We start from the raw sequence: 20,418 nt of genomic DNA on the forward strand, positions 1-20,418 counted from the left end.
TCTAACCACAGGTAATTATGGGCTCTGGGATCAGCATGAAGCCATAGTTTGGGTAAAAAGAAACATCAAAGCATTTGGTGGAGACCCAAATTATATCACTCTCTTTGGACAGTCGGCAGGTGCTGCAAGTGTCAATTTTCAGGTATAGCTCTGGTGGTATGGCTGGTAATTAACAAGTAGAAACAAATGTATTCTACAGCACTAAATGTGAAATATTCCACTTTCCAACAGCTAGTGGATTCCATTCTGACAGGGAATAAAGATTTCAATAACATTTTGCGTTTGTATAGAAAGTTTAATGTAAGAAACAGTCCCAAGAAGCTTCAGAGGAATATCGTAAGATAAAAATTGACACTGAGCCAAAGATGGGGATATTAGGATGGGTGACTAAAAGCTTAGTCAAAGAGCTCAGTTTCAATAAGGTTCTTAAGTGAGGAGAGTGAGGTGGAATCGGAGATATTTAGGGATGGAGTTCCAGGGTTAAGTGCTGCAAATAGTGGGACAAAGGGAGTGAGGAAAGTAGAAAAGATCAGAGTTGGAAAAATACAAAGCTCTTGGAAGTTTAGAAGAGATAGGGAGGAGCAATGTCATGGAAAGATTTCAATGCGAGGATGAGAATTTTAAAATTGAGGCTCTTTTGGTGAACCAGGACCCAGTGTAGGTCCCAATACAGGGGTGGTGGTGAATGGATTAGGATTTCAGCAGTGGAGTTTTGGATAAACTTAAGTTTATGGAGGGTGGAAGATAGGAGGCTGACCAGGAGAGCGAGAGCTCTACTTATGTGGGGCTGCCCTTACTGTATATGCTGACTAGATTCCCTTAGTGGTAACAGACAGACCCATTTTAATTTCAAACTTGACCACCAGGTTTTCTATTCTTCCCATTTTCCTCAGGCTTTCCATTTTTATAGATGTTCACATTTTTAAAAATGTATTTATTGCTTGATGAGCTGATCTGTAACATAATTCAACTTAGACAAGCACAGAGGAGAAATATCAGTGGTACATCTATACTTATTGTGTGCTGTTTCATGGAATACTATTTTGTCAAGAATGGAGGAAAAAGCAGCTAATCACAATAAATCTGTAATAGTGATCCTTCAGAAGTATATCTAAAGCAAGTGATGAGCTGGTTAACCAGTAAAAATACCAAGAAGTTGGGATGTCTATGACTGAAAAAGCCAAGTAGTAAATTCAAAAATCTAACTGAAACTGAGCCAAAAATTATGCTTTGATTTTTTTAATTATATATTCATTATTAATGACTTGGATGAGGGAAATTAATATACCATCGCCAAGTTTTTGGATGACACAAAAATAGGTGGGAAGGCAAGTGGTGGGGATGATGCAAAGAGTCTACAGAGGGATATAAAAGCAAAATACTGCAGATGCTGGAAATTTGAAACAAAAACAGAAAATGCAGGTCTAACAGCATCTGTGGAGAGAGAAACAGAGTTAACGTTTTGAGTATGTATGACTCTTCTTCAAAGGAATATGGACAGGTAAAGTGAGTGGGCAAAAACATGGCAGATGGAATATAATGTGGGAAAATGCGAGATTATGCATTTGGGCAGGAAGAATAGATGGGCTGGATATTACTTAAATGGAGAAAGATTGAATAAAGCTGCAGCACAGAGGGATTTGGGGGTCCTCGTGCATGAATCCCAAAAAGCTAGCATACAAGTTCAGCAGATAATAGGTAAGGCAAATGGAATATTGGCCTTTATTTCATAGGGAATGGAGTATAAAAATAGGGAAGTCTTGCTAAAACTGTACAAGGCACTAGTTAGATCACACCTAGAATACTGTGAACAGTTTTGGTTCCCTTATCTAAGGAAAGATATACTGGCATTGGAGGCAGTCCAGAGAAGATCCACAAGGCTGATCCCGGTATGGAGGGATTTTCTTATGAAGAGAGGTTGAGTAGGTTGGGCCTGTACTCATTGGAGTTTAGAAGAATGAGAGGCGACTTTATTGAAACATATAAGATTCTTAGGGGGCTTGACAGGGTAGATGATGAGAAGTTGTTTCCCCTTGTGGGAGAGTCTAGGACCAGAGGGCATAATCTCAGAGTGAGGGGTCGCCCATTTAAAACAGAGATAAGGAGGAATTTCTTCTCTCAGAGGGTTGTCAATCTGTGGGATTCTTTTACCACAGAGGGCCGTAGAAGCTGGGTCGTTAAATATGTTCAAGGCTGAGATAGACAGATTTTTAATCAGTGAGGGAATTGAGGGGTATGGGGAGATGGCAGGAAAGTGGACTTGAGGATTAGTAGACCACCCATGATCTCATTGAAAGGTGGAGCAGACTCGATGGTCCAAATGGATTACTTCTGCTCCTATGTCTTATGTTATTGGTTATTTTACTTCTATTGTGTCATCAGCACATCAGTGGAAAAAGTCCTGAAAATATAGTGCTTACAGCATAATTTGCTTATGGAATTAGCATTTTTAAAAATTGTGTCGGCATGCATATCATGCATATAACAACAACTCTGGCTCAGAAGGCATACAAACCTCATTATAATTAGACACTTGACTAACTTGTTCCATCCAAAGTTGCATTCTAAAGTTGTACTTATCTGGATTTTTCTTCCTCCACAGATACTGAGCCCACACAACAAAGGTTTAATAAAGAGAGCCATTTCTGAGAGTGGAGTAGCGAATAGTCCATTTGCTTTAGTAAATGACTCTCTGAATTGGGCCCAAAAGGTAGGCTGAACAATTGAAAAGCACTGAAAATTGAAGCATTGAAATTGCCATTATTCTGCTAAACTTTCAACTGTTTAGAGTGGGGTTATAATTGAACTCTGAAGGGGAAGCATAAAGAAGGTAGAGCTTTTGATCAGCTGATTCCACACCCAAATGCTTAAGACATAAAAACATAAGAAATAGGAGATGGAGGAGGCCATTCAGCCCCTCGACCCTGCTCCGCCATTTCTACATTTCTGTGTGCATTATATTCGTGCAGGTGTTCATCTAGATATTTTCAACAATTGGTAGTTCCATCTTTGGGTGAGATTGCCCAGAATTTCAAGATCTCCCGCCGGCAGGATTTTAAGTGGAGGAGCATGAAATTGAAGGAATGGGATTCCCTCGGGTTCCTACCCACCCGGCCACGCAGCAATTTTATGCTGGGGTGGGCAAGGCCTCGGACAGGAAGGCCGCCCTGGCCCCAGTTGAGGCCCTTAGGTGGTGGAGGTCCTCGGGGAAAGCCCAAAAAAGAATGTGCCTAGATCTTGGGTGGGACGTTTGGGGGGGGGGGGGGGGGCGGTACTTCCATCAGAAGCCCCCATCTGACTGCAGAACTCCCCCCTTAAGATCCAGTCACCGCTGGACCTCCCTCCCTTACCCAGCCTCTCCCTGACACCCCGATCACCCCCTTAGTGCCCCCACCCCAGGCCTTCCCTACTGTTCCCGCTCTGGGGCCCTTAAACTTATTTTATCCTCCGGTCCCAGGACTTAGCCTCAGGCATATTGGTGCATTTCCTCCTCAGTCCACTGCAGCTCTCATCATTGCTGGCTCTCTAAAGTGGGACTTCCTCCCGAATGAGGGGCAGAAATCCCACCTGCAGCCACTTAACGCTCGTTCTAACGTGAAATGGCTACGGGGGCACTCGGAGTCAGTGGGAATGCGTTCCCCGCCGACTCTTCGGATGGTGGGAAGGGGGACACCTCCATCCGAAAAATTCAGGCCATTGTTGCTTTATCACAATGTTGTCAAATGCAAGCAACACATTGAAGAATGCTAAAGAAAATCTGTTTGGCTGACAATGAAGCATCATCCAATTGGGTAATCAGTCCTTTTGCTTTCCAATTGGTGAAGAAAGTCAATGCGTCACAAGGATGGATGTATTGGCCAAAGAATGGCTGGAGCACGTGATGAAACCTCCAGGAATATATTTAGTCACAGTTGGCAACCCTAATGGGAACACTGCTGTCCAGAACCAGAAAGGAATTCAATCTAATTCAAAGGGAGAAATAACTGCTGAATTTGACAGGAACAGCTCTGTGTCATGTGGTGGGGGTAGTGGGGGATGGGAACAGTGGGGGTTGGGGTGGGGGGGATGGTACTTTAGATTCAAAGTACTGTCCTTACTGGGTTCTTTTTTAATAATATAACAATGAAATATTACAGTGCATTTACGAAAATAAGTGGTATACATACAGATTTTATTTTTTGTTTGTAGATTGCAAAGAAGGTGGACTGTTCATACAATGACACTAAATGCATGATAAACTGTTTAAAAACAGTTGATGGAAAAAAGCTGACCATGGCCATGCCTTTCAAGAACCCACTGCGTAAGTTAATATAACAAGAGCTAACTTAGTTTCATCTTTTTTTTCAAATGTCTCTCTTTTTTTTAAAAGATGTCAGGTGTCAAATCTATTTGCAATTCTTCTACTTTGGACATATAACTGTTGATGACTTGATTAAAATGGGATTATTATCTTGGAAAGCACCTGCCAAAATTTTCTATTTAAGGAGTGAGCAAGGAGTCTTTGATCAAATTTTGCGATGCAATCAAGTGCAAATGATATAATGGTGCAAAGGGGGTAGAGTATAGAAGTAGGAAAATCTTGTCACAACTTTACAGGGCTTGGTGAGACCACACCTAGAGTAATACGTTCAATTTTGGTCTCTTTAAGCAGGTTCACTAGGCTGACTCCTGGGATGAAGGGGTTGTCTTATGAGGAAAGGCTGAGGAGATGGGGCCTGTTCTTTTTGGAGTTTAGAAGAAGGAAAGGTGATCTTATTGAAACATAGAAGATTCTGAAGGGGACTTGACAGGTTAGATGCTATGAGGATGTTTCACCTCATGGAGAATCCAGAACTAGGGGGGACACAATTTCAAAATAAGAAGTCTCCCATTTAAGATGGGGGTGAGGAGGAATTTCTTCTCTCAGAGGGTCATTAATTTTTGGAAGTGTCTACTCCAGAGAGCAGTGGGGTCTGGGTCATTGAATTTATTCAAGGCTGAGTTAGGCAGATCTTTGATCTGCAAGAGAGTCAAGGGTTATGGGGAGCAGGCAGGAAAAGAGAAATTAAGGCTACAATCAGATCAGCCATGATGTTATTGAATGGCAGAGCAGGCTTGAGGGGCCAAATGACCTACCTCTGATCCTATTTCTTATATTTCACATGTTCTAGACTAAATGGCGCATTTCTAAAGAGTTTGTATTGATGGACGGACCTGGGAGTTCAAGTGCATTGATCTTTGTACGTGGCAGAACATATTGAAAGAATAATTCGCAAGGCATATGGAATCTTGGGATTCATAAATAGAGGTATTAAGTGTAAGAGCAGCAAAGTTATGCTGAACCTTGATAAAGCTTGGGTTAGGCCACAACTAGAAGGTGTCCTGTTCTGGTCATTACATTTTAAAAAGGGTGTGAGGGTCCTTGAGAGGGTGCAGAGAAGATTTACCAGAATGATTTCAGGGATGAGGGCTTTTAACATACAAGGTTAGGTTGGGCAAGCTGGGGTTGTTCTCTTTGGAGCAAAGAATATTGAAGGGAGATTTGGTAGAGGTGTACTAGATTACATTTGGATAAGGTAGTAAAGGAGGGGAAGGGAAAGCTGATCCCATTAACTGATGGAACAAGGACCAGGGGACACAGAATTAAGATTTTGGGCAGAAGATGCAGGAGGGGTGTAAGGAAGAACTTTTTTACACAAGTGGTGATGACTTGGAACGAAAATTTATGGGAAATTGAGGGAAATAAACTAGCAGGACTATGGGGATAGAATGGGGGAATGGGACTGAGTGGATTGTTCCACAGAGGGCTGGCATGGACTCAAAGGGACAAATGGCCTCCTTCTGTGTTGTAATAACTCTATGGGCTGGATTTTACCAGCCCTTTGGAGATATGTTGGTTACAGCAAGGCCGGTAAAACAACATCCGAAGGTGTTGGGAGGAAAGCCCAAAGTCATTCCGCTGCTACAGCATGTTATCAGCGGCAGGAACCTCAGTGGTACAGCCACCAACTGGGCAGCCAATTGTGCCAATTAAGTGCCCAATTAAGAGCAATCTCCTGCCCTGCGGCATTTTACTGGTTTGGGAGGGGCCACCCAACAGTAAACTCTGGAAGCCTCCCATCAGTTTCCTATGGGGTCTCTCCTTAATACCTGTTCCTTGGCCCATGGAGGGGTTTCCCAGTGGCTATAGTTGCCCCTGCAGCTACGTTGACACTGCTAGAAGCGCCTTGCTCCACTGAATTGCCAGGACTTGCTTGCCTGGTCCTGGAAAAGTAAAATAAAAACTTAGATTGTTTTCAAGAGCTTCTCAGCATGGAGGTGACTCTCCTTCCTGTAGCCTCAGCAGCAGACACCTCTGACAGTGGCACTGCCAAAGTTACAGTGCCGCTGACCCTCTGATGCTGGTCACTGTCCTCAATTGGATGGCAGTGGAGCCAGCCTCTTAATTGGCTGCTACCGGTAAAATGCTGTCCAGGGCCCATGCCCGTCAGCATGGAGTCGGCTCTTGCATTCGGTCCTGGCAATGGGACCTTTTAGCTTGTGTGAGAAAGCAGCCCTATAGCTCTATAAGACGATATTAGGAGAGGTGTTGAAAAACTTGGTCAAAGTGGTAGGTTTTAAGAACAGCATTAAAGGAAGAAAGAGAGACTTGGTTGTGGAGTGGATATGTAGTTGAAGCTCATCTGAGGGTCAATTAGGAGACCAAGGTTGCAAGAAGATCTGATTCAGCCTCAAGGACCAGAGAGAGGCATGGGTTATTGGTTAGGGTACAGTATTTGTGGTGGAGTCTGAAGACAATGGCATAATCTTCCCAACAGTTATTTGACAGGAAGTTTATGCTCATCCAGACCTGGATAAAGGAGAAGCAGCATGACAAATCAGAGGCTGTGGACAGGTTGGGAGAGATGGCGGTGAAGTAGAGCTGAGTGTGTCAGGAACCTGTGAAACCTGACATATTTTCAGATGTCACCAAGGGGCAATGTGTAGAATGTGAGAAATAGGTAGGGACCAAGCATATGCCCTTGGGAACTCCAGAGGCAATGATGCAGAAGTGGGAAAGGAAGCAACTGTAGCTGACTCTCTGGCTATGACTAGACAGATAAGAATGGAACCAGGTGACAACAGAACTCCAGGTAGCCTGATCTAAGGAACATTCATCCTCACAGGATTACCAAAGTTGGAAGACATCCATTAACAGTTTCCAGATTATCATCAATCTTGGTAATACCCCTTACAGCTAAGTGTACTTTAAAAAGCTAACAATTAAACATTAATATTCAGTTTCCTTTCCAAGTGCTCAGTTCCAGATACTATCACTGCTTGGTGCTGTCCTCCATCACAGGTGACACAAGTGACTCCTCTGACAGGCCCCCCATATTTAGTTATACGTGTACCCAGCTATAATGAGCATTAATACATTTACTAAATACTAAAACCATTAATTTTTACAACATTCTTCCAACATTTCTTCTATATTATGCATTCTTCTGGTTTCCTTTTTTATTTCCCCTTCTCTCTACAGATAATTGGAAAAGTTTAGTTCAAATAATTGCTGTGACGCCATCTGGTTGAGTCAACAATTTTCACTGGTCTCAGAAAACAGTGAAGATGGTTTAGGGAACTAAGTAAATCTTCCCTTTCTGTCATATAGGACCTACCATGCGGGCAGTAATCTGGGCTCCTGTGATTGACGGTGACTTTCTTCCCGATGATCTTAAGAATCTATTCTCAAATGCTGCTGATGTGGACTACATTGCTGGTGTTAATAATTGGGATGGTTTTCTTTTTGCCATGGTTGATGTTGACATGTGGATCCTTCTTACAAGGTAAAATAGTTAAGAATAAAATTATGCATTTAGTGTTCAGTTCTTTTACTGGAAAAGTTACTAATCAGTGCATAACCAAACAAAAAGTGTAATTATGCAAAGAAGTTGTTAACCAACAATAGAAAATATCTACATTAGTGGCAAATGAGTGGCGTGGAGTTTGAATGTTGGGCCCAAGGCTACAGCGGAAATAGACAATAAACCACAGATGGTAAACTTTTATTGTACAGTAAACTTTAAAGAAATAATATGCACTGTACTGAAAAATTCAGTTGCTTATCAAATTAATGTACTGTCTGTCAAAATTCCTAAAAGATGGTCCAAAGGGCTGCCACAAACTCCATACTCTTGGCACTGATTCCAACCCTTTCAGCAGCCATTGTCTCAAGCAGAACCAGACCATTTGCAATTGGTATCCTATTCGATGCAGGACTGAGCTACTGGCCTCATATCCTCTCCATCACAATACTGCCACATCCTGAACATCACCCCTTCCAGTCCTAGCTCAGCCCATCCTCTCCTGAAACTCTCATCCATTCTTCTGTCACTTCCAGACTTGACTAAACCAATTTCTGCTGGCCTGCCTCCCAATTTCCACCCTCAGTAAACTAATCTAAAAGCAAGTTCCATTCATTCATCGCATATAGTGATTTAAACTGGCTCCCCATCCCCCAGTGCCTCTAACCTAAAATTCTCATTGCTTGTTTAACCCCCTATCTTCATTCCCTCTCTATCGCTGTAACCCCCTCCAATCTTACAACTTTCCTCTCCTGAACACTTCTGACTGGGATTTTTTGCTGCCTCCAGACCCTCACCTTTCATTCTACCATCAGCCACTGTGTCATCAACAGCCCCCATATTTGGAATCATCTCCCTGAATCCCTATATGTCTCACCCGGCTTTCCTCCTTTATGGTCTTCCTTAAAAGCCACCTCTTTGACTAAACTTTTGGTGACCCTTCCTGACAACTTCTTTGTCTTGTTGCCGATTTTGCAGATTACATACTTGAAACATTTTCCTACATTGAAGGTGCAAGTAATCGCTGTTGTAAGATGGATGAACTTGTGGGATTGATCTCCACACCATAACATGTGACGAAACAAGAAGTTTCAAGATCCATATGTTTCAGAGGTGGCTGCCCCACAAGCATTTAGGTGCATGGAAGAGGAAAGTTTTGGGAGAAGATAGGATAATGATTGACCACCTGTGGAGAGAGGAAGATAAGAGAGGACATGCAGGAAACCACCAGGCTATATGGTTTGGATAGCTATGAGGAAGATAGCAGCAGTAACTTGAGAGGATAACCTTGATGTATAATGCATGCTAATGAGGCCTGATCACCAAGATGGTGCAATTGACATAATCGCCACAACTGCCAAATGGCACACCAGACAAAAATTTCCCCCACAGGGTCGAGATGAAAGAATTCTTAAGTGACAGAAGCGGGCTGAAGGAATTTATCTGCCAAGGCAGTGCTATTCATGCATCTTGAGAAAGGGTTCTGCAGGGGATTTTAGGCAGTGGGTTTTGGTCTAGAGAAGACAGGTGGAGTCAGATATTTGGTGTTCATTCTTGGCCACGTAGAGGTCCTTCCGTCCTACAATGCCACCTTTGACAGCAGTTTTGATGACAATATCAGGGTTGGAGCTATGGAAAAGGGGAGCTACAAGTTCAGAGTGAGATAGATTGAAATTGGCAAAGGGAGTAGAGAAACTTTACTCAGCTGAGATCAGGGGAAGGCAAGAGGCTAGAGAATGTATTTTAGAAGGATCAAGAAGATCGAAGACCGAAGAAGGGATGAGAAAGAGCATGTGGTAGACAAGAAGGGAACGATTTGGAGGTGATGAAAGAAGAGCTCAGCAGCAACATGCTGAAAAGCTTTTGAAACTGAGGTTTTTGCCAAGGACAGGTCACTCATGGCCAGAAAAGGGAAGCCAAGGAAAATGTTGAAAGTTTAACAAGAGTAACGTTTGGAGAAATACAAGCTGAATAAAGGTGAAATACAAGTTGAATAAAGGTGAAAGAGGAATCACAGAATGGATTAGCATCCAAGAGTTGGTTGAGCCTTTGGTTCACACGAGTGCACAGATGATGTCAAATCACATGTAACTGGAGCCTGAGGGAAGAAGATTCTAATGGAGTCCTGCTAAAGTTTGTCTCTGTAATTAGTGTAACTAGTCAATAAATGTTTGCAACAGCATGGTTTCCAGCTCTCTTCTATCAAAGGCTCCCAGAGCCCGGTCGTGATAATAATACATGGTGCCAGCTGTCTGCAAACCATTTACTAAGTATCGATAAAGGTGAGAAAAGTGAAGGCCATTGACCCGGCAGAGCACACTCAAGAAATGCCCGCAGCAACAATCGGAGTGACTAATTGCTACCAGAGCCCCTTGACAGCCGACTAGAAGCGCACAGAGCTCAGGGGAAAGTTTTACCTCTGCCTGAGCTCCTGGACCTCACAGAGGACCTCGACCAAGCTGTGTATTGGAGAAACTTGCATTGCTGATTCAGTCGATGATGGAATGCCTCCAGACTCACTTAGAAACCAACCAGACAAGGATCAGGTCAGCATTCTCCTTTATGCCATCGGCAGTTGAGCCAACGAAATTTTAAGAAGACAAGGGGTTGATGGAGAAGCCACTAAATATGAAGAGGCCTTCGATTCCTACTTTAGCCTACACCGCAATACTATAATAGACCAGGCAAAATTCAACTGGTGCAGCCAGGAACCTGGAGAGATTATTGATTATTTATTAAAGATCTGCATTGCTCATCAGATAACTGTGAATATGGGACATTGAGAGATGAGCTCAGAGACTGCATCATAGTAGGAGTGATCGATGAAGTATTGTCAGGATTCTTGCAGTCAAGAGAACATCTCACTTTGTCCAAAGCAGCACAGTTGGCCAGGCAGGTTGAACTTTGCAAACAAAACAAGCTAGTCATTCAGGGTGATGGGGAGCCCTCCTGGGGGCAGACCACTGACTCAGTCCAATTCGTGAACCATAGGGCTATCAGCCTGCCTGTCAGGAAATGGAGTCTGTATTAAGAAGGGGGCCGCAAGAGTATTTTTGATATGCAGATATCATGGTTAAGGCTGGAAGATGAATTTTAAATTGGACACAGGTACAAGAGTGTCCATTCTTTCCAACACCACACTATATCTGCAGTCTGAATTTCTCCAGCCATGCACCATTCAACTTCACAGTGCAGGAGGTATTCCACTCAAGGTGCGAGGAGAGTTGGCTACTACATTTTGTTATAATGGTATGGAGCTCACTGATATGTCATTCCTAATCAACATTGTTCTTTGTTGAGCAGAGAAGCTTGGATAGCCTTGCATCTTCTTTATTCATCTGTTGCAGAAGAAACTCAAGTTGTCTCAGGATGCTATGAATCAGTCTTCACAGACACAATTCCATCCCCATGACCAGGGCTGGGGAAAGAAATCATGGGCCCCAGTGTTTCTATAGTTTCTGGGCCCCTTATTCCTCCCCCCACCACTTTAATCCACCCCCTCAATCATGCATGATAGTTTTTCCCCTTTAAAGATTCACCAATCAATTCATCAAACAATTACAGAAAGGCCCTAGTAAAATGGTAATGCCTATGATTGCATCTGGTAAAAAATATCATCCAATATATATGCAGCATGGGTTATTAATATTAAAAGCAGTAACAATATAGTGCGGTGTTAGTTTGTGTGCGCTCTATAGGTGATCCTACTGCGACTATTAAACAAACCAGAGAGTACAAATTTTACTTTAACAGCATTATGCAATATTGTTAATTTGACAGGAAAATATCCCATTGGTTATTTAAGGCACTATTCAGATAACATTGATTTTGGTGATTGCCTCAGCCCTCATTAACATGTTCTGCACATTGCACCATATGGACATGGTGACAGTAAATTCATATCTGGGGGAAAGATTCAATACTTGAAACCTAGATAAACTACACAAGATTTTTTTCCATTCTTTAGAAGGAGTAGAAGACTTTCTTCTTCCTGGGTGCATGAAATTATTCAATATAATTATTTCATACAAGGGGGGTAATTGGATTTTATTTTATCAGTAATCTCACAGGATAGAAAGGTCAAATGATTTCTGAGCAACAAAGTGGAATGATTGAACACCATAGGTCTTCACTGACAGTGAGAAGTATTGGAGCCCTCAGATGTCTCTGTGCGACACAACTTTTAAGGGGCCAGAGGACAAAGACTGAATGGTTCACATTTGTATCTGTGTTTTCTTGATCAGCAAGTCTGAAGACTGCTGATTGCTGTGTCTCACCACATATATTTTCAATATCTAGAATGCAATGCAACTTTGTCACAATATTTCAATACCTTAAAAAACTAATATAAAGCATTAAGATAGAATGGGTAATAGGTAAGTAGACAAAAGGACAAGACTGAATTCAATGCAAAAGACTCAAGAATCATTGTGTAGTGTGAGACAAGTTACTGATTCACTATGAGCCTATTATGCACTCCTGTCCTGGCAATCTCACCCCATAAAGATCACTCACAGTAAACTTTCATTTGCAACAAAATAAACAGAATTCCAGGCTTGATTCTGTTCACAGGATAATTATGGATGACAAAGGCCGTCAAGCCCAGTTCATCTCATCCATCCCAGAATGACATACGAACATATGTATTAGGAGCAGGAGCCTGCTCTGCCATTTGATAACATTGCCTATATTATACCAGTGACTATGACTCAAAAGTACTTAACTGGCTATAAAGCAATTTGGGACATGTGAAAGGTACTGTATAAATGTAGGTTTTGTCTTTATTTCATTACACCTGTATGTTGTAAGCAAAGTGACTAGCAATGGTGAAATTAGAGGCCCAATGCTGATTCTCTAAGGATAATTAATCACAGAGCAATCAACTGATGTTAGGAAAGTGGCTACAAAAAAATCACTACACTTAAAAAAAACAATTCAACTCTGTAGCTAACCTCCCCCCAACCCCTGCCCCACTAACCTCCCCAACACTCCTCCAACCACCCCTCCAAACCCCATACTTCCCCACCCCACCACCTCTCCCGCCATCCCCGCCTCCCTACACACAGAGCATCCAATTGGTTCTAAGATTACAGGGATTTGACTTACTATTTTTCAAGCAAGAAACATGCTCTGTTGCTGCATTGCTGCTGCTGACCTTCGGGCAGTATCATGGTTTTCTGGCAGGCTTTCAAACAGAAAAATGGAATCATGAAGCTGCCCGAAGGTTGGGAGCAGCATAGCAACTCAGTGAAATTAACCTGACACTGACAGACTGGCTTTCAGAAAATCAGAACTCTCAGCCCGACAGATGCATTTTTTTTAAGCTGGTCTTTCAGGCCTGCAGCTCTGGCTGCTCAGTCCGAACGACGAGAAACTCTGTTTACAACACCGAGCCTGGGCACTCCCCCAGCCTGTTTGCAATGTCTGCACCCCCCTCTCTCGGGCCCTGCCTGCGACCACAGGAAGACATCGTAGATCTTTCATTTCTCTTTGAGGAGAGGCTAGATGAAGCGAGAGGCAGGTGCACCAAGGTTTAAGGTGACCAGCTGCAAGATGACATTCCAGACCTTAATTTTCATCTATCGGGAAAGCATGGAAGAGAATGATAACCAAGATTCCACTGATGTTTGTCGCAGGAGGAGGTCCTGAAATTTGCTTTACTTTTTGAAGACAGTATAGATAATGACAATGATAGCCCAGATACCTCTGCTGAGGGGGATTGCCATATTATTGAAGGTGATAAAAATGCAAATTTGTCTGTCATTCTGCTGAAGACACCAATTACATACAATAACAACCTGATGCAGCAACTCTTTTGTACAATGAAGAAATCAAGACCAGAAGTTCTTACTATAGCCACTGTAACCATTGTGGAACAAATCCCTGCTATCGTTCAATCTCAAGTTAAATCTGGAGATCGGAAAACTACAGAGGTGCTTATTATACATCTTACTAACACCATAGGTGTGCAGGAAAGTGTAATTTATCTGCCTCTGCATGTTGCTTTCACTGCTGATGCTGGTGACACTCATATTCTGATGATTTTCCAAAGATGATAATGCCTGCTGAGCAGCAAACTCACACCAAAGAGTATACAAGTTGAGCCACTACCTACAAAAAACAAATTCCTACAGTATTAGCAGGACAATCATCGTTTTTTCTTCAGAATATTCTTCGTCCTTTGTCCATCTGATTTGTTCATGGATAAGGCATTACATAATACTTCGTTTGTTGCAGCAGTAGAAGTTTGTACACCGTCTATAGCTGTACAAACCTTTATAGGAGCTGAACAAACTTCATTTTTTCAAGTAAGAGCAGCCAGCAATTCAACCTTTCCCCAGAGTGTTAAGAAGAAGGGAAAGATAAAAGAGAAGAAAATTAACATCTTTGTTCATCACTTGTATACTGCAGACCAAAAATAGAAATCTTCATCTGAGGAAGTCGGTGCCTTCCAGGGAGGAAGTTATGTACAGCATACATCCTACACATCCCCAAAGAGAGTCGAGAACATAGTCAGAGATTGACACCACTGGCGCAACAGACTGTTGTTGGGGAGGGATGGGGGGAGAAGTAGGATGTGTAAATAGTTAATGTTAATGAGAAGAATCAAAGACTTGGGGGAGGTGTAGTATAAAGTGTTAATAGCTATTATGCTAATAGCTCTGAGTGCATCATCAATGATGTCAGATCACATGTAACTGGAACCTGAAGGAAGAAGGTTCTAATGCAGTCCTGCTGAAGTCCGTCTCTGTAAATAGTATAAATAGTCAATCAATGTTTACTGGTTTGCAACAGCATGGTTTCCAGTTCTCTTCTACCAAAAGCTCCTAGGGCCCAGTTGTGGTGATAATGCATGAGGTATAGTCACTGTTGTAATGTAGGAAACATGGCAACCAAGTAGTGCATAGCAAGATTCCACAACAGGAATGCGATAATGACCAGACAATCTGTTTTTGTGATGTTGATTTAGGGATAAATATTGGGCAGGACACCAGGGTATCTCCCCTGCTCTTCAAAATAATGCTGTGGGGTCTTTTATATCTACCTCAGAAGGCAGACAGGGCCTCGATTTAACACCTCAACTGAAAGACAGCACGTCTGACATTGCGGCGCTCTCTCGGGGTTAGTTCTTTGATATTTGTGCTCAAATCCTGAAGTAGGACTTGAACCCACAACCTTCTGTTTCAAAGGCAAGAGTGCTACCAACAGCCACAGCTGATGCTAAAGAAGAGAAATAATGTTTGAAAGATCTGGTTTGATGGAAATAAAACAATTTTTTTCCCATAGGGAGGACTTTTACAACTTGATTGTGAGCTTATTCCCCGATAAAGATAAGAAAGCTATAGATGGCATATACGAGATTTACAGCCGGGCCAATGGAAATTTAACAAAATATTCAGAAATAAAACAAGCAATTATTGATTTCGAAACAGATTTCTTCTTGGTTTCTACACAAGTAACTCTTAATTTACACCAAAAAAATGCCAGGTAAGTCACCAAAGGATATATATTTATAATCAATTGTTAATTGCTTGTGTGGCCATAAGGTTAGGGAAGGTGTGGAAAAATTAATTTTGTGATGAACAGATTAAGACAACATTAAAAATGGCAAATGATATTCTCTTGCTATAACTACTGTGTAACAACTTACAATCTTTTAGAAATATTGATTAACACTTACAATGATGTTTTGTAGCTCTAAACCTTTTGCAGTATATTTGTAATAATTCACAAGATCTTCCAATACTGTGAAATAGTTTTAACCACTTTTCTAACATATACAAGCTGGGCTACCCGTCTGGGAAATAAAAGGAAGAAAGTTATAAAGGTTTAAAAAATAAGACAAAGAAAAGGTTTTATGAAGTAATAATCTGAGATGTTCGCCCCATGGGCATATGAATTGAATGAGATAGATGCTAAAGCTGAAAGCCAGACCACGAAAATGCTTCTATGAAATAATTTATTTGAAGCAGTTCTTAAATCCAACTGGTATTGTTCAACAATTCACTTAATTACCTCTTTCACATAATTGTCTTATTAACAATTTTGATCCCCAAATCACAGAATAACACAGTACAGAAGAGGCCCTTTGGCCCATCGAGTCTGCACCGACATGTGAGAAACATCTGACCTACCTACCTAATCCCATTTACCAGCACTTGGCCCATAGCCTTGAATGTTATGACATGCCAAGTGCTCATCCAGGTACTTTTTAAAGGATGTGAGGCAACCCACCTCCACCACCCTCCCAGGCAGCGCATTCCAGACCGTCATCACCCTCTGGGTAAAAAAGTTTTTCCTCACATCTCCCTAAACCTCCTGCCCCTCAGCTTGAACAGTCACCCTCGTGACTGACCCTTCAACTAAGGGGGACAGCTGCTCCCTATCCACCCTGTCCATGCCCCCCATAATCTTGTATACCTTGATCAGGTCGCCCCTCAGTCTTCTCTGCTCCAACGAAAACAACCCAAGTCTTTCCAGCCTCTCTTCATAACTTAAATGTTTCATCCCAGGCAACATCCTGGTGAATCTCCTCTGCACCCCCTCCAGTGCAATCACATCCTTCCTATAATGTGGCGACCAGAACTGCACACAGTACTCCATCTGTGGGCCTCACCAAGGTTTTATACAACTCCAACATGACCTCCCTACTTTTGTAATCTATGCCTCGATTGATAAAGGCGAGTATCTCATATGCCTTTTTCACCACCCCACTAACATGCCCCTCCGCCTTCAGAGATCTATGGACACACACGCCAAGGTCCCTTTGTTCCTCAGAACTTCCTAGTGTCATGCCATGCATTGAATACTTCCTTGTCAAATTAGTCCTTCCAAAATGTATCACCTCACACTTTTCAAGGTTAAATTCCATCTGCCACTTATCTGCCCATTTGACCATCCTGTTTATATCTTCCTGTAGCCCAAGACATTCAGCCTCACTGTTAACCACCCGGCCAATCTTTGTGTCATCCGCAAACTTACTAATCCTACCTCCCACATAGTCATCTATGTCGTTTATATAAATGACGAATAATAGGGGACCCAGCACAGATCTCTGTGGTACACCACTGGACACTGGCTTCCAGTCACTAAAGCATCCTTCTGTCATCACCCTCTGTCTCCTACAACTAAGCCAATTTTGAATCCACCTTATCAAATTACCCTGTATCCCATGTGCATTTGCCTTCTTTATAAGTTTCCCAGTAGGACCTTGCCAAAGGCTTTGCTGAAATCCATATAAACTGCATCAACTGCACTACCCTCATCTACACACCTGGTCACCTCCTCAAAAAATTCAATCAAATTTGTTAGGCATGACCTCCCTGTGACAAAGCCATGCTGATTATCCCTGATCAAATCTTGCCTCTCCAAGTGGAGATAGATTCTCTCCTTTAGAATCCAATAGTTTCCCTACCACTGACGTCAGACTCACTGGTCTGTAGTTCCCTGGTTTATCTCTACAATCCTTCTTAAATAGCGGAACCACATTTGCTGTTCTCCAGTCCTCTGGCACCTCCCCCGTAGCCAGAGAGGAATTAAACATTTGGGTCAGAGCCCCTGTGATCTTCTCCCTTGCCTCCCTCAGCAGTCTGGGACACAAATCATCTGGACCTGGAGATTTGTCCACTTTTAAGCCTGCCAACACCTCCAATACCTTGTCACTCCCTATATCAATTTGCTCAAGAACCTTGCAGTCTCTCTCCCCGAGTTCCATACCTTCATCCTCATTCTCTTGGGTGAAGATAGATGTGAAGTATTCGTTCAACACTCTACTCTAACAAAACACAAATACATAAATTCACACAAAATTATTACACTCAAAAACATTATTAGGCAAAAATATTTATTTTCACAATTAATTTACTTTCTTGACTTGACTCTAGTTTAATTAGATTTACAACTTTTACTATACGATTTATACTAATCATTCTTTACATTCTTCATGTCGGTCACAAAATCCTCAGGATCAAAATCTATACCTACACACGTTTCCTGGATGTTTGTTAGTACTCTGAATACTTCATTATCAGTGTCAAGGCAACATCTGTCGTATCACTCTTTAGGTTTTCAGTGTCACTATCCGCATTTTCAGTGCTTTTGAAACATTAAATATTTCACGATAGATCACATTAGAAGTCATTCCATCTTGAGCCAAAATAAAGAGATTTCTAAGTCATCTTATTCATCTGTTATATTTTCCGAAGTTTTTCAAGAAGTGTTTTGATTTTGCTGTTCCCATAAGACGAACATTCAGTGGGTCAGGTGGCTTTACTTAAGGAAGGCAATCGTAAAACTGAGAAACAAAACAACAGTGCCTCGTACAGCTGAACGCATGTTTAAGAGAGGATACTAACAGGACCAGCAAAGTGTGAAATAGCAGGTCAGGCGCCAAACTAACTTCTGGTGCACGCACGATAGTGCTCAGCCTGAGACTCACTGGAAGTCTACAGGGGTTACAACGTGTGTTTGCTGTCTGCATTACCTCTATTGGGAACGGGGTAATCAACGGTCACAATCCCTACACCCGCAATTGGGCCATACCCAATTTTTAGTCCAGCATGTTTAAGAATATGCAATCACTGAAGTTTTTCAATTTTTAACATGACTTGTATTTATGCCATAAAATGCATTCAACGAAACGGAAAACATTGTGCAGGTCTCAGTGAGTTATAGATATTAAATATTGCCCAAAAATGGCAATACAACATCAGAAAAATGGCTGGCTACGTGCTGTGCCTAAAAATCTGTGCTTAATTTTATACCCGTTTCAGAACAGGATAATTGCAGCAAATTCATGAGTACAGCTCTTTAGGCCGGGGGGTGGAGCTATGATAATGAGCTAAAGTTTGTTCAGGATCAGAGATCGATAGATAGGTGTATAGGAGTGTGGAAATTGGGAATGGTCTAATTGCGTGTGTTACACACTGGCACCCAAGTTTCCCTGATCTTTTACGTCGACTATTTCTTTTACACCCAGTTTACATGTATCTCAAATATGTGGGGAACTTAACTCCTCGAAGAAAAGGTTGATGACAAGGTAGTGGAATTAGTTTGGATTACTCGAGTGAAAAACTACAGAAAATTTGAGCTTGATGGCTTCTGCGTTGCAGAGAATGCTTTTGGTTCTATGTTACGTCAGTTTTTGAAATGTATTTTACTGTTATCCTTTCGCAGGAATGCAAGTACATATAGCTATGTTTTCTCCTATGCAAAATTTGCAAAAGGAGCTGTACACGCTGAGGAGTTGTTCTATGTCTTTGGAATACCATTTTTCCTATGGATACAGCCTCCTCCGAATGTTCGTAAAATCTCCAACTACATGATTGGATATTGGACTAACTTTGCTCATACTGGGTAAGTAAATTGAATAATATTAAAAGAACATTCAGTATGGTTTGATTTAGATTGAAGGCTCCGATATTCTATCCCGAACCAAGTCCCGCTCACTCAAATCCACTTGTGTTCACTTACCTCTCTGGGTCCTTGGTTGCCCCGATGAGTCAAATTTAAAATGCGCATCCTTCTGTTTAAATTCCAATGTGGCATTACCTCTCCCTATCTAATTTAACCTTCTCAAGCTCTACAGTCCGCTGAGATCTTTGCGTTCCTCCAACGTGCACTTCTTGTGCATCTCTCATTCCCTTCCCCCCACCAATGTTGGTTTGCATTCAACTTGGTCTTAGTCCTTGGCTGTGGAATTCTCCTCCTGAAGTTCCCTAACTCTTCACCACCCCATCTTCCTTTAAGACCCTCCCTAAAACCCACCTCTGTGACCAAGCTTTTCGTTAGCTCTTCTAATATCTATCTTTTAGGCATGGTGTTGATTGTTGTCTGAGTACTCTTGTGAAGCACTTTGGTTTTTTTCTCTACCTTACAAGGGGGCGAGATAAATATAAGCTGTGTTACAATGAACTAAATATTTTTGCTTGTTACAGAAACCCTAATGAAGGAGGCTATGTAGTTCCAGATCTCTGGCAACCTTATAATATTAAAGATGCATACTATTTGGAAATCAGCAATCCTCTCAGTAACACATCTGTTAAGCAACATCTGCGTGAAGATTTCGTATCATTCTGGGTAGACGTGTTCCCAAACTTGTAAATTCAAATGAGTGGAAACCCAAATGCCCTTGCCATTTTTGTTCACCTGCTGAATGCTTAATGTCCTTTGCAACTTTTAAATCACTTGTGACAAAAATACAAATAAAGAAGCTTTTAGCCTGATCCTTCACTGTTCTAATCCAGTTTAATTGCATTGTCTCCAATACAAATTTATTTTTTTCCCAGGACTTCAGGTCTGCAATTTGTTGCTGCCAGAAAGGCCCTGAACCAACCCATATTTGAGGGTCCAAGACATTTCTCTAGCCCTTGACATTCACATGGCACAGAAAAACTTCTTTAAAAAGACTTGCACCTAAAGGATTGGAAGAAAGTGTGCTATGCCAAAGGCCTCTCAGGTTTGCAACAGCAATCAGAGCTATTGGCTTTTGTGTTTTCTGGTTGCTGTCCAAAACCAGTAACCAGAAGACCTTAAGTGATCTTCATGCTGTTCCTGAAATTCAAATCACTTAGTTTGTTGGAGGCAGAAAGAGGTT

The 20,418-nt window shown here is 41.9% G+C and overlaps 1 protein-coding gene across 1 annotated transcript in view; it reads left to right on the forward strand.

Moving 5' to 3' along the window:
• Nucleotides 1-19,925, forward strand: part of LOC144686125 (bile salt-activated lipase-like) — a 36,020-nt gene extending 16,095 nt beyond the window's left edge. Inside the window, exons 6-15 of the mRNA XM_078551269.1 lie at nucleotides 12-142; nucleotides 2,603-2,710; nucleotides 4,189-4,300; nucleotides 7,631-7,805; nucleotides 10,032-10,105; nucleotides 10,583-10,719; nucleotides 13,460-13,787; nucleotides 15,155-15,311; nucleotides 18,999-19,178; nucleotides 19,760-19,925. Coding sequence (XP_078407395.1) covers nucleotides 12-142; nucleotides 2,603-2,710; nucleotides 4,189-4,300; nucleotides 7,631-7,805; nucleotides 10,032-10,105; nucleotides 10,583-10,719; nucleotides 13,460-13,787; nucleotides 15,155-15,311; nucleotides 18,999-19,178; nucleotides 19,760-19,925 — 1,568 coding nt within the window. The remainder of the gene's footprint in view (nucleotides 1-11; nucleotides 143-2,602; nucleotides 2,711-4,188; nucleotides 4,301-7,630; nucleotides 7,806-10,031; nucleotides 10,106-10,582; nucleotides 10,720-13,459; nucleotides 13,788-15,154; nucleotides 15,312-18,998; nucleotides 19,179-19,759) is intronic.
• The last annotated feature ends 493 nt before the right edge of the window (nucleotides 19,926-20,418 follow it).

This window comes from Cetorhinus maximus, chromosome 10 (genome assembly GCF_964194155.1).
Source record: "Cetorhinus maximus chromosome 10, sCetMax3.hap1.1, whole genome shotgun sequence".
In the NCBI taxonomy this organism is placed as follows: Eukaryota; Metazoa; Chordata; class Chondrichthyes; order Lamniformes; family Cetorhinidae; genus Cetorhinus; species Cetorhinus maximus.